Here is a 14,030-nt window from a genome sequence, read left to right as displayed (position 1 = left end):
GGTTTGGGTGGAGCCCAAGAGCAGGAAAGGAGAAAGTTGCTACCAGCTCTTAAGAGAGTAAAATAAACCTCCCAGCTACAGAGGTGCAGTCAACCTGAAAGCAGTTTGAACTGTTTAGTTTGAAGGAGGACTATGTGGAGCTGTAACTCAGATGAGAGGATGCCTTTGTTTTAGAGATGTGTTAGCCTGGCAGCGTAGTGATTGCTGTTTAAATTCCGGTATTGTTAGTTAAACCAGTGGTGTCATTGCAGCAGGGACAACCTGATGATGAGCCACCGGGAGAGGTTGATGGATGCAGGCTTACATAGTGGTTTTCTTAAAACCTAGATCCTCAGTTGTCTTCAAGGTGCAACCACAGCAGAAGAGCTGCTGTACGTCAGGGGAATGTCTTCTTGAGCTTTCACCATTTTCATTAAAAATAGGTTAAACTACAGATGCTGAAGGCTTTCTGAAAGAGGCTAGAGCCCAAGTGGTGTCTTTCCTTTCTTAGGATATATATATTCAAGGAGAATTGGTCTGTGAGGCTTCAGAATAGTACAGGGTTTGTTTTGATTGATTTTTATATGGGCCTTTTGAAGAGCCTGACAAAATTTGACCATTAATGTAGCTTTTGCATGTAAAATTAAGAGCTATTTCAGAATAGCTTTCTGCACAAAAGTTCTTACTGCACACTACAAGTAACTAGAGCTTTACTGGAACAAGTCACTAATTCTGGGTTAGGAGTATTCATAAAGGGAGATACTAGAAATAGAAAATCTTCATGAATAGAAAATCCCTGAGGCTTGATTTAGGCTTCGGTAAATCTTCTTCCTGTCTGATTTATCTGTTCTCTTCTTCCTAGGTGCATTGTAACAACATGTTTTCCAAGGGGGTGAAGATCTTCCAAAAAGTGCAGTGTCTGTTCAAACCACGCCTGATTGCAGACTGGGAGTCTGAACCTGTTGGAGTGGCAACTGTCTTAGATGACAAAAACCCCAGCGCTAGGTTTGTGACTGTCCCCCTCAATCAGCGTGTAGGTAAAGCCATACTTTGCCGCTTCTACTTTGCTGACACCTGGATGATGATGAGCGAGATTTCCTTCCAGTCAGGTGAGCATTCCTCCAGTCAAGCAGATCTGGTGAAGTACAGAGAGCAAAAGAGATGGTGTGGAGGTGCAGGACATGTGGAGTTAACATGAGTGTGGGGCTACATGATGGGAAGGAGGTAATAGAAGTACTGAAAGGGTTGGAAGGGCAATGCAGGGACAAAGATCCGGTGTACAGTGGATGCTTTTCAGGCTGATACTGATGCACATGTGCAGAAGCACAACCAGGGCAACCAAAAACTGGACTACAGAGCACTTCTTTATGAGACAGTTGTCTGTAGGTTATGGGGTTAAGTTTTACTTCTTTTTACCAAATATTTTATTATGAATAGTTTAAGTATATCTACAGATGATGATCAAGTTAGCAGATTATGAAAAATAAGAGGCTGACTTTTTTTTTCCTCAAGTTTTAACTATTAACACAGAAGTCAGTGTCATGAGGTGCTTTAAAAGGCTCTAGAAGGGAATGGACAAGAGTCTTGCAGAGAACAGCCAGCACTGACAGTGAAATGATCTGGCTAGAGCTTCCTATTCAAAGGTCCCTGATCAGCTATAGCTAGAGGACATTCCTGGGGAAGGAATACTCTGATTGCAGCTGCTTGCTTATCTACAGCCCGTCCTGGCTACCCTGTCACATGGGACTGGGCAGGCTCTTGGTCTAGCCTGGGGTGGTGATTCTTAAAATCATGCTAAAATTGGGAAAAAAAAAAAAAAAAAAAAAAAAAAAAAAGCTGTTGCTCTGGCCAAGCTCAGGGAAGGGTCCTGTACATGCTGGTGGTTTGCTCTGGTCAGGATGTCCATGCTGCTCATTGTAGAGGCTCACTGCTGCAGGTGTGCTGTGTGAGCAGGTATCTCTGCTCATGCTGTTTGTGACCTGCTGCATGGGTCTTGTCCCTGTCCTGCTTGGGAAGGCCAGGGCGATGGCTGGGAGTGCACTGACCGCTGGCAGGAGCAGGGAAGTTGTTTGTTGGACTGACACCTTCCTTTCCCTTCCACAGACATGGAGAGCGTGAATCCGAATTTCGTTACGGTAGCTACAAGCACAACGGATCTCCTGCAAACAGAGTGCAATGTCACCGAAGGGGCCTGGGGTAAGGACCCTGTCACTTAGCTGTGCCAACGGCTCAGGTGTTGGGGGATTTCACAGTAACATCCTCATTAGCGTGGTCACTCCCTCCATTTCTGAAGATCTGGGTCTGGCCTGGTTATTGCCCAGAGATGCCTCTTGCTGTCCTCTGAACCTCAGCTATTTCTTCTTCCCTCAGCTGTGAGGCTGCCTCAGAGCAAGTGGGCTGAAGGCATGTGTGCAGCCAGTGAAACTCGGAAAACTGTCTGCTCTAATATGGATCCACTGCAGGAATCTGTTCCAATGCTAAGAGCAGTCTTTGATTGCAGAAGTCCTCTGCACAATTCTTAGCTGTGAGCCTCCAAAATGAGAATTTCTGATAAGAGCAAAATGTGAACACAGCTAATGTGAATGCTTAGGAAGCTGCCTGTAGGAAGGGATGTGTAGGAAGTTAGCCAGCACAGATAACAACCTGTGATTTGATAACTCCAGGTTCTTCTTCATACCTCTGATTGCAGAAACCACATCTTCTGTAACCAGCACCTGGATAGGAGAGAAAGCAGATGACTCCAACACCTCCATCCTTGTGGGCTGCCTTGTGGCCATTATTCTTCTGCTCCTGATGATTATAATCATTATTCTTTGGAAGCAATATGTTCAAAAAAGGTTGGAAAAGGTAATATGATGGGTTTATTTTGATGCAAGTTCAGTACTAAGCATTAATCCTAATGAGCTCAGAATTATGTGGAAAGCACGGGGCTTCTCCAGCTCCATAGAGCAGCTAAAACTGTTCTCACAGCAGGGGAGGATGCCAGCCCTATCCAAGATGTTACTGGAAATTGCTGCAGTTGCAGCCAATACATTACTTAACAACTGAGCATTGTCTCTGCATTTTTTTTTCCTCTTTTGCAGGCCCCACGTCGAATCCTGGAGGAGGATGCCACAGTTCGCCTCTCCTTCTACAGCTACACCATTGCCAACAACCAGACCCAGATCCACCAGTCAAATCCCACCTATGAACGTGCTTTCCCACTGGATTTGGAATATCATCAGCCAGCTACACTGCTCCAAAAGCTTCCAGAGCTCTCCCAAAGTGCAGAGGATTCAGGTAATGTAATTGTCAGTCTCCAGAAGTTATGCATTTACTCTTTTATTATTTCTCTCCGATTTTAAAAAGCTCTACCTCTCAGTGTCTAATCTTCTCTGACTCCTATGCAATACAGTACTAACCCAGGCACCTAAGAATATTCTGGAGCTCTGAAGCTTTTTAACATGTACCTTTGGCAGGTGTAGCACCAGCCCCACTAGAGGGTGGTGGTCTTTTATTGTTCTCTTTGAAGACTCTGTTCATACATTAGCAGGGTCATCTTCTAGGAGCTGGTTTTGGCAAACACTGCAATCACACATCGTTTATCTCATCAGCCCCTTGGCAGTGGAAACGCTGCCTGCAGCACTCCTGGCCTGTCCAGACAGGCTGGTGGAGAAGACCTTTAGCATCTTTTCCCCGCAGGAAGGGCTCTTTGAAATTCCCTTAGCAAAAGCAGAGGGGAATTCAGTGGAGAATTGTTAGTGGTGCCCTGGCTTCCAGCCCCTGGGAAGCTTTTGGATGCAGGCAGAATGAAGTATTTCTAACAGCGTTTTTACTCAGTGATGTCAGTGCTGATTAGTGAATGGAAGGGCAGTGCTGCATTCCTCAAGCACTGACAAGTTGCTAAGATCCAGCATTATGCTACACAAGGAGACTGATTTGGATTGAGTCAGGATGTGAATTTGAAGCAGAACAAGTGTTCTGTGTAATACTGGCCATACAGGGAGTTAATTATAAAGAGTTATCCTGTGATATTTATGTAAATAAAGCTGTAAGAGGTATAGCATAGCATGGAAACCCCGATCAGTTGTTGTTGCAGAAGGGAAACCAGAGCAAGTTTGACGTTGCAAACAACATCCCTGCATCAGGTAAGGGGAACAGGTCATGGTTAGGATGAATCAGAAATAGGAACTCACTTCAGACTCACGCCTCCATGTCTGGGCGAGAACTTTAGTGCTCATAACTGGACAGAACAGGCAGCTGTTTAACACAAATTCACTGGCACCTCACAGGTATTCTGGTGTCTGCAGAAGTGCAGCTTGTTCTGGCTTAAGCCCTAGTTAAAACAAAGCAGTGTTCCATCTGGTGAATCTTGGTACAAGGTAGCAGGCCTGCAATGAGGCTGGGTTCCCAGAGGTCTGAGGGTCGAGAGGAGTGGAAGCTGGGCCATACTGGTTTTATGGAGTGTGTGTGTCTGACTCCACCTGTATTTGGTTTCCCCTTAGTGTGCAGTGGGGACTATGCTGAGCCTGACCTGACCAAGTCCACTCCTCACCAAGGCTTTCAGAACAATGTTCCTCACTATGCCGAAACAGATATCGTCCACCTGCAAGGTGTGACTGGCAACAACATGTATGCAGTCCCGGCCCTCACTGTGGATTCACTGACCAAGAAGGACATCTCAGTGGGTGAATTCCCACGGCAGCAACTACGACTCAAGGAGAAGCTGGGAGAAGGACAGTTTGGAGAGGTAAAGCCATTCTTCTTCACTTTTCTTCCAACAGAAAGGAGATGCCTGGCAGAGCTTAATATTCTGGGCTGCCTCTGGCACTGCTTCGTATTTTTGGGCTGAGGGTTCTGCATACCAGTACTTTATTTAATATGTGCCTTTGCTGTTGGGGAAAGCTTATGTCCTTCAGGATAGACTTCAGAGAGCCCCACTGTGAGGCTGCTGCTCGGTACCGCATGAGTCTTTCTCAATAGATGAACTTTGCAAACTTTTTCTGTTCCCTGTTTATATCCCTGTTTGCAGCCTTATAGAAAAGGCCTTGGGGGTGGGAATTCAGACTGTTTCATGGTCTTCCATGGACATGTCAAACATGATGGTTGTCACCCACCTTTAGGCATGTGACTTTGAGTACTCCAGCAGTGACTCCAGCCAAGAGAGATTGATCCTAGCTGTAAAAACAGCTTTCCCGTTAACAGATGGAGGTCTGGTGGGGCTCTGCATGCTAGCCCAAGCAAAGACAGACATTTCCCAAGCACTGTGAAGCCCTCACATGTTCTCTAGCATTGCTGCTTGCTCAAGCCCCGGTTTGTCAGAAGCCTCAGGCAGCATGATACATGCATCTGTCATTTACCAAGCTTTCTCTTTACTCCTTGAGCTCTTTTCAAGCTGTGAATGTTTTCACCTTGCCTTTTCTTCTGTCCCTGCTTTGTTTCCACACTGTCCCTAGTTCACTACTGAGCAGGTCTTCCCCTCTTCTGCTCCCACTCTTCTACTGTCTCTTTCTTTCTTCCCAGCTTTTACTCACTTAGTCTTAAATTGTACCAGTCAACTACATTTTGGCAAAGCACAGTCCTTTACTGGCTGCTTCCTCCTCTGGGATGTGCCTGTCTCTATGGTTCCTCCCTTCTGACAGCACACCTTCCCTACCCCAGCCCCTTATCCCTCTCACTTCTTTCTGGATCAGTCTGTGTATTGGGAAGGTGCTGACATCCTCAGCTTCTTCACTAGTGTAGCCCCTTCTGCTGGTGCCTGGATCCTGCCCTATCTTGGGCTGTGCTTCAAAAGTGAAAGAGAGGCTTTTTTTCCCCTCATTGTTTTGCTTCTGGTTTCTCCTTCCCTCTCATTCATGTCCTTCTAATAACTGTCAAAGCTTTCTCCTCCTCTTTGTGTTGTCAAACAGCAGCAGCCAGCCTCTCCCATCTCCATTTTTCTTGGAGATTGATTCAGAGCCTGTTCCTTCTTCACGTCACAGGCTCTTTCCCTCACTTTTACAAATGTGCTGCATTGCATTCTCCCGTCTCTCCTTCTCACCTTCTTAGTCTTTACCAAACTGGCCATCATCATCATATGCTCTGCTCCACTGCCCTGGCTTAGTGTGCAGTCTTGCTTCTAGAAACACAGCTCACTGCCTTTTTCACCTCTCCACTCGGAGCTCCCTTCCCTTTCAATCTTTTTTTCTTTCTTGCTCCTAACTGTCCCCTCCCAGTGACACATTACCTGTGCTTGTAATACATGTGCTTAATACTGTGGCTCTTTCATATTCCTGATTATACTTTCACCACAGCAGATTTCATCCTCCCTGTAACTGCAGCAGCATCTTTGTACTTTTGTTTCTGTTCTGTGGGTCTGTCCCATTTTCTCTGCTGTCTCCTCTTTCTCCTCACCATGCTTATCACATAAGTTCTTGCTGTTTTCTTTGTATGAAATTCATTAAGCTTCTATTACATTCACCTCACTGCTGCAAGTCTCTTTGATTCATCCAGCCTGCTCCCCTCCTCCAGTCCTTTTTCACATTCCACACACTCGAGTCTGTCTACTTTCCCTGCCCTAGCATCTCTTGCCCAGTTCTTCGTTTGAATATGCATTTTGATAACTTCTTAAGCAAGTGTCTTGTCACCACTTCTTATACAACCCTGGCAGTAATTTTATGTCTTCATTTATTTATCTGAAGAAACTTGGAGTTCTGTGTGCTCGTCAGAGTACTTATCTCTGGGTATATTCACAGGTGAGGTGTTCACAGCATGCATGCATGGACACATGCGGCATGCTCTTCAGTTAATTTTGAGCGGTGACTCAAGCCAGGCTGCAGGACAGTTCTGGGCCTGTATGGCTGGTGTGATGTGCTGTACATGCCAAACCTGCTGCAGCTGTGCTGTTTCCATGCACACGCAGAGTAAAGCAGATAACTCCAGGCACAGTGGCCTTCCTGAACACTTGCTGGGCAAATTAGACTGCCCCAGTAGGCTACTGCACCAATCTGTACATGCGCAGTAAATTCAGTGTGCAGGGGACGTCAGGCTGAAATCCATGTGTGTTCCTACATCATGGGCTATAGAGTGTACGTACACGTTTTGTCTAGGATCTAGGGCCAACCTATGACATCACCTTCATTACATCATTCACTTGGTCATTCTGCAACTGGTGACCAAACCAGTGACCTCAATGTGACGTTGTTTTCCTCTGGTTTCCTGTCTGTGCATGCTCTCATATTTGCCTCTGCCTTTTGCCTGGCAGGTGCACCTTTGTGAAGCCGATGGCCTGCTGGAATTCCTGGGGGTCTCGTCTACAGAATTCACTCACCAGCCAGTTCTCGTGGCAGTGAAAATGCTGAGATCAGATGTCAACAAAACTGCCAGGTGAGTGCATCTGCGGTGTCAACCATCTGAGAAGGAAAGCAAATACTCTCCAAGCGACAGTTCCACACAGGTTAACCCTGGTGACTTCTGTAAGAGTGTGTCATGTGTCTCTGGTGTGTGTTCGAGGAGGGAGTTGGGGGTAGGAATAGACATAATGTTGAACTAAACTGCTGTATTAATCCTGTCTGCTGGGAAGGGGTCGGTGTTGAACACAAGCACAGAACCAGCTTTCAAACTTACGGTGTGCCCAAGCATAAATGTCTCTGAACTGAGATTTTCTTACATGCTGCTTCTGCTTTCCTTAGACAAAGGAATAGTTCAGGATTTGAACCTGTGTTTTCTGTTTTATAAGAAATGATTTCCTGAAGGAGATCAAGATCATGTCACGGCTGAAGAACCCGAATATCATCCGGCTTCTGGGTGTGTGTGTGCGTGATGACCCCCTGTGCATGATAACAGAGTACATGGAAAATGGAGACCTCAATCAGTTCCTGTCGCAGAGGGAGATTTACAGCAAATTTGCCATTTCAAACAATATTCCCTGCGTCAGGTAAGAGTTGCTGCCTGTCTTTGGGACGGAACAATACAGAACAACCAGTTTCATCTGCTGTGCCTTCCAGGCTGGCCACTGCCACAGCACGTACTGTGGACACTGGTCCTGCTTGGCGCAGGAGGCTGTTCTGGAGGCCTCTGGAGGTCTGGGTTCCTGTGAAGTGTCACTGTCTGGGGGATGTTCTGGTCATGGTGACAGTATTAGATATGACCATCTGTTTACATTAGTGGGCTTGCATTAAATATTTAATTAATTGAGAAAGCCAGTTGCATGACAGCAAGAATTTTGGGATGAAAATCAAGAATGTCTGTTAGGCTTTTAAGAAGGTTCATCCGTTCCCTGGATGACTAAAAAAAATTACATGAGTGGAGTTGAGTGTGGAGCTGCACTAAAAAATTTCACCAGCCAACAGAAGGGAAGAATATTTGGTAAAGAAAGCCGTTTTCTGTCAGCAGTGGCACTTATTTCCCTCCACTGTGAAAGGATTAAATCTAACATAACATCTCTGTGGCAGAAATCCTTTCCTCAGAGGAGAGTTGTGCGTAGGACTAACGTATTCTGATGTGTTCTAACATATAAAGAAACCTGCGCTCATCAGAAGTTGCAGCATTTCTTAGCCTTTGGCATGTACCTCCCCAAAGGATTAGACTTATTTATAGCTCAGGAACTAGGCAGTTAGGCAGAGCTGGTTCTGTTGATGGACTGGACAGGCGTTGGCTGGGTCTTGCCATGCCAAAATAATACCAGTGTTTCTGCCAGAAGCTGGCAGTGGTCAGTAGTCCTGTTGGGCAGTGTTAAACTGGCATCCTGCAGTTACTACACACAGGAAATGTAGGATGGGAAAGAATATGCATCTAAGTAGAAACATACTCCAGCTCTCTCCTGTCTCCCCTTTAGACTTGTGCCTTTTTTTCCTGGCCAGAGCCTCAAACTGTCCTTTCTTCTTTATCTCCTCATCTCTCATCTGACTTAAGCACTGTCACTTCCATTATTCTTCCTTGGTTTCCATTACTTGGCTCTACCTCTAGTTTTTCTTTCTCTCCAGCTGATCCTTCAGCCTCTCCTTTTGTCCTTCCCAGTCAGATACAGTTTCTCGTTAAAGGAAGCCCGTATGACTAGCTCAGATAGCTGTCTGTACAGGAGTTGTTTACTGAGAATGAAATGAATCCCCCTGCCAAAGGGTGCAGCTTGTCTCTGCAGGGCTGTGGGTGTCTGGCAGGGCAAGGACCAGCCATCCCACCTGGGTCTCAAGCCCGGTATTTGGCGCACCGAGGGCGGTGACCAGCCCTTTCCTGCAGAGAGGTCACACGTTTCTAAGTCCCTATGGCTCTTTGGTATTTGAAATGCATCTCCCTACTGTCTCTCTGCCTATCAAACAAATTGCGAAAATGCGTTTGCTGAGAATTGTCTCCCGTCTGTGCAGAGCTGCACCCATCGAGCCCTGTTGAGCTTGGTGAGCAGAGGGGCAGGGAGGCAAAAGGCAGGGAGCTGCTGACGGGTCCCGGCCAGCGTGCGGGAGGGATGGAGAGAGGGGGTCTTTTGAATCAGAAGAGCAACACCCCCAGGCAGGGACATAACTGCAGCTGAGCAGGAGGAAGGGAGAACGAAGGATCTTGGGTGTGATGCCTGCTCCTGTGCAGAAAGCCAACAACCAGGCTATCAAGGTACAAAGGGATGGCAGAGTTCCTTCTCTGGGGGCACAACAGGTCCACCCAGATCAGGAGAAACGTCGAGCTGACTGTGGGACTGGGCCCAGTGTCACCTAGCTGAGTTGTGGTGTTCACTGTGCTGAAAGGCTGGCAGGGCAGTGGTGCCTGGACCCACCTGCCAGTGCTCTGCTGGGGCGAGGGGCTGCCTCTGAATCTGTGTAGCCATGGTTTAGATACTGAGTAGAATAGATAGACTGGATCTGTTATTGTTAGATGTGTTAAATGATTTTAATTTAGATAACATGGTAGTGGTTTTCTCATTGCCACCAGAGTGCAAAGAGGAAGAGACTAATGCTTTCTTCTTTTGACCTTTATTAGAGAAATACTAACTGTGAACAGTGTATTAGATTTGTTGTGACAAATGCTTAGTTGTGTGAAGCATTTGAGCACGCACGGTGGGAAACAAGGCGAGCATCATGGAATGATAGTGAGTGAAAAATGGTGAAAGTCAGATGGTGCAAACTGTGTATCATGCAACTTTACTAATATTACCTTCATTTTGCTAATGGGGAATTAAAATTATATGAGATGGAAAATGCATCTGTTTATACTTTCAGTAATATTAAACATACAAAGAAAAGTAAGTGCTCTTTAATGCTGAGTGACATACTAATGTAAGTATGCAATAGTGGCAGTGTTTGACATACCAGGCTAAGAGTCTGAGATTGTACAGCTTTATTTTTATGTGTGTCTGCAAAAGTTGGTGCTTTGATGCATAAACTCTTTTAATATCACGCACTAATCTCAAGATTTTCAAAGAGTTTATGCATTTTTAAAATCTAAAGGATGTCAAATTCTAAGGACCCTGAATTTCAGGGACAGCTTGTCTGTTCTTGCCTAGTCAGCTCAGGAGCTTGGCTTAGCCTGGCAGGTGAAACAACTAGACAGTTTAGTTTCACTGTTAGGGCAGAAAATAAAATGACAGGTCACTGTAACACATCAAATGCAAGAAAGAGTTATGGATGGGGAACTCTACTTATTTTTCTTTCTGTTATGTTTTCTTTTAATGCAGCTATTCTAACCTGCTGTACATGGCCACTCAGATTGCCTCTGGAATGAAGTATTTAGCATCTCTGAATTTTGTGCACAGAGATCTGGCAACTCGTAACTGCCTGGTGGGGAACAACTATACCATCAAGATTGCGGATTTCGGCATGAGCAGGAACCTTTACAGTGGGGATTACTACCGTATCCAGGGAAGAGCTGTGCTGCCCATACGTTGGATGGCCTGGGAAAGCATCCTCCTGGTAGGGACTGAACAAAACCATTCTCTCTCCTTTCCTCTGATTTTCACTGTGCCCCTGAAACAGTAACACCTGTATGTGTAACAGTCCTTACAGCATCACAGCGTGTGCTACAGATGGCCCCAGCTGAGAACTCTGTTAGGGTGTGTTGGACATAACTGGTATCCTGGGAAAGGAGCGTGCCCTTGTAAATACAGCACAGATCATGGAATCATGGATGGTTTGGGCTGGAAGGGACCTTTAAAGGTCATCTAGTCCAATCCCCCTGCAGTGAGCAGGGACATCTTCAACTAGATCAGGTTGCTCTGAGCCCTGTCTGATCTGACCTTGAACCCTTCCCGGCATGGGGCGTCTCCAGCCTCTCTGGGCAACCCGTGGCAGTGTCTCACCACTCTCACAGGAAAGAACTTCTTCCTTCTCTCTAATCTAAATCTACCTACTTTCAGTTTAAAACCGTTACACCCTGTCCTATCTCTCCCCCCTGATAAAGGTCCCCTCCCCACCTTTCCTGTAGCCCCTTTCAGTCCTGGGAGGCCGCTCTAAGGTCTCCCTGGAGCCTTCTCTTCTCCAGCTGAACCCCCCAACTCTCTCAGCCTGTCCTCACAGGGGGGGTGCTCCAGCCCCCCCATCATCTTCGTGGCCTCTCTGGCCCCGCTTGAACAGGTCCATCTCCTTCTGATGTTGGTGCCCCCATAGCCCCTGGACACACACTGCAGGTGGGGGTCTCACGAGCAGAATAGAGGGGAAGAATCCCCTCCCTCAACCTGTGCCCACAGTTCTTCTGATGCAGCCCAGGACACTGTTGCCTTTCTGGGCTGCAAACACACATTGCTGGTTCATGCCCAGCTTTTCGTCCACCAGTACCCCCAGGTCCTTTTTGGCAGGGCTGCTCTCAATCCCTTCATCCCCCAGCCTGTTAATACCAGGGGTTGCCCCAGCCCATGTGCAGGACCTTGCACTTGGCATTGTTGAACCTCATGAAGTTCACACAGGCTCACTTCTTGAGCTTGTCCTGGTCACGCTGGATGGCATCCTGACCCTCAGCCCTCATTTGGTGCCTAATTTGTGTTCTGTGCCTGGCATTCAGGATTCCTGCTGGAATCCTAAGGAAGTTGTGTTTCTGGGGTTATTTCCCCAGCCAGGGAGCTGACAGGGGCAGGGACAAAACTTCATGAGTTCTGAAGTGCCAAGTCTGGTTTTGAGGTTGGGGTTTTGTTTCGTGTTTAAGGGTCTGGCTGTCTCCCCTTAGGAGACTGTACAACAGCCCAAACACATCCAGTCTGGACGCAGTTCCTTAATATGCAGCCCAATATTTTTTTCTCAGACTAATTGGTGAGATCACCTGGTTATACTTTCTTAAAACGCACACTTTGAATACCCAGAGAAATTGTAATTACCTCTGCTATAAAGGCTGATAGGCCTAAACCTCTCTAAATCCCCCCTCTTCTCCTGGTTACAGCTGCATTAAACCATGTCACTCCCATCTGCCTAGTGTGAACATCTTCCAAACATTGACAGACTGCTAGGGTTGCCAGATAAGCCTGGGCAATCCAGTCTTGGATGTTTTCTGTCCAAACAGACCCTCCAGTCCCCGATTGTTTTCTGAGCAATCTTCGGCTGCTTTTTACTTCTTCAGAAACACATTGTTCCAAACACGGCCAGTTTGGGCACATTTTTCAAAGATGGAAAACAGGGACAGCAAGCAGACTGTCGCAGACTACTTACATGTGCAAAGATCAAAATTATCTTGGCCTTTCTCTAAGAGTCTGGAGTCTGCTTTGGCTCTGCTTTCACCCCGAGGGCTTTGCTTCCTGTTCAAAGGCTTCTCTGTGCTGCACTGCTGTGTTTTGGGTGGAGGTAGGCAGCAGCTATCCACCCCCCCTGCCATAGTCCATTTTTCTACTGCTGCAAATACAGACTTTCTCAGGAGGGACAGTAGCCTTTGGCTTTCTGAGACTTGCTTCCTGTTTAAAGGGATCTGTCCCAGTGAAAACGGCACCTTTTTAGAGCTGTTCTGTGGGTCCCACAGACATGCTGCTCCTGCCCCATAAAGCAGCCATGTCATACCTCAGTCCCTCTGTATTGCTGGGAGCAGGTCACCTGCTCTGCTGCCTCTTTCAGAGTACGTTCCCAGGTATGAATTCCGCATCCTCGTGTTTAGCTGCAGAGGGTGTAGACTGAAATAGTTTTTGCTGAATGTGCGCTGTGAACAACCTGGGCTTACAACGTTCTTTCTGTTCCCAGGGCAAGTTCACCACAGCCAGTGATGTCTGGGCATTCGGGGTCACCCTCTGGGAGATGTTCATACTGTGTAAGGAACAACCTTACAGCCTCCTCTCGGATGAGCAAGTCATCGAGAACACAGGAGAGTTTTTCCGGAGCCAGGGCAGGCAGGTAAGAAAGCAAATGTGATGTGTCTGTCCTTCCTTCCCTTGGCCTGGTCACATCCGGGTGGATCTCCCCAGGACCTTTCTGCTGGCCTTATGTCATCTGCAGAAGTCTCTGCTTCTATTACTCATCTTCTCGAGTGTGTCCTGCCTCTCTTTCCCTTTTTCTAGGCTCACTGCACCGACTTTCCTCTCTGAGTCCCACTGGAAGAATCTCTTGGCCCTGTCCAGTGCTGCTTCCTATTATAAGCCACTTCTATTTCAATCTGCCCTGTCCTCCTCAGCTTCTCTGGGCTCTCCCACACAATCTCTTTGCTCTTTTCCTTGGTCAGATCTCTCTCCCACTAACTTTTTTTTTTTTCTGAAAGATGAGGAAGCATTTACTGAGGTGGGGAAGGAGGAGTCGCTAATTCCCAGGGATTAGATAATCTCTGTCATTATCTCCACATCTGCCGAGAAGCCTTTGGCCACCTCTAGTTGCTGAAGGGCTTTTCTGTGTCATTCTGTCCTCTATTACTAACTCCCAGGCAGGACTGTGCTTCCTTCAACAGGACAGTCCAGCTCCTCAGTACCAAGGATCACTGTACCCAAAAAAAGGAGTGCCAGTTCAGAACAGTTTGCTGAGGTTTAACAGTTTACAGGTGTAAATTCACCTTTAGCACCAAACAAGTTAAAGGATTAAGGGGAATGAAATGATGGGAGGTTTTATTTACTGTCTCCTGAATACTAAAGATTTAGTGAAGAGTCTAAAAGATGTGTATTAAAATGAGAGGGGAAAAAAAATCTGCCAAACTGTGCTTTAGATAAGCTCTAA

The 14,030-nt window shown here is 46.7% G+C and overlaps 1 protein-coding gene across 7 annotated transcripts in view; it reads left to right on the top strand.

Moving 5' to 3' along the window:
- LOC141968697 (discoidin domain-containing receptor 2-like) overlaps window positions 1–14,030 on the top strand; it is a 61,584-nt gene that overhangs the window by 44,701 nt on the left and 2,853 nt on the right. For all 7 annotated transcript variants that reach the window (XM_074923695.1, XM_074923697.1, XM_074923699.1 and 4 more), the window contains exons 8-16: window positions 842–1,088; window positions 2,083–2,175; window positions 2,669–2,826; window positions 3,063–3,258; window positions 4,464–4,708; window positions 7,202–7,323; window positions 7,676–7,873; window positions 10,598–10,832; window positions 13,074–13,223. In XM_074923695.1, the coding sequence (XP_074779796.1) occupies window positions 842–1,088; window positions 2,083–2,175; window positions 2,669–2,826; window positions 3,063–3,258; window positions 4,464–4,708; window positions 7,202–7,323; window positions 7,676–7,873; window positions 10,598–10,832; window positions 13,074–13,223 (1,644 nt within the window). The remainder of the gene's footprint in view (window positions 1–841; window positions 1,089–2,082; window positions 2,176–2,668; window positions 2,827–3,062; window positions 3,259–4,463; window positions 4,709–7,201; window positions 7,324–7,675; window positions 7,874–10,597; window positions 10,833–13,073; window positions 13,224–14,030) is intronic.

This window comes from Athene noctua, chromosome 20, assembly GCF_965140245.1.
Source record: "Athene noctua chromosome 20, bAthNoc1.hap1.1, whole genome shotgun sequence".
NCBI lineage: Eukaryota > Metazoa > Chordata > Aves > Strigiformes > Strigidae > Athene > Athene noctua.
This window is presented reverse-complemented; position numbering and strand designations above follow the sequence as displayed.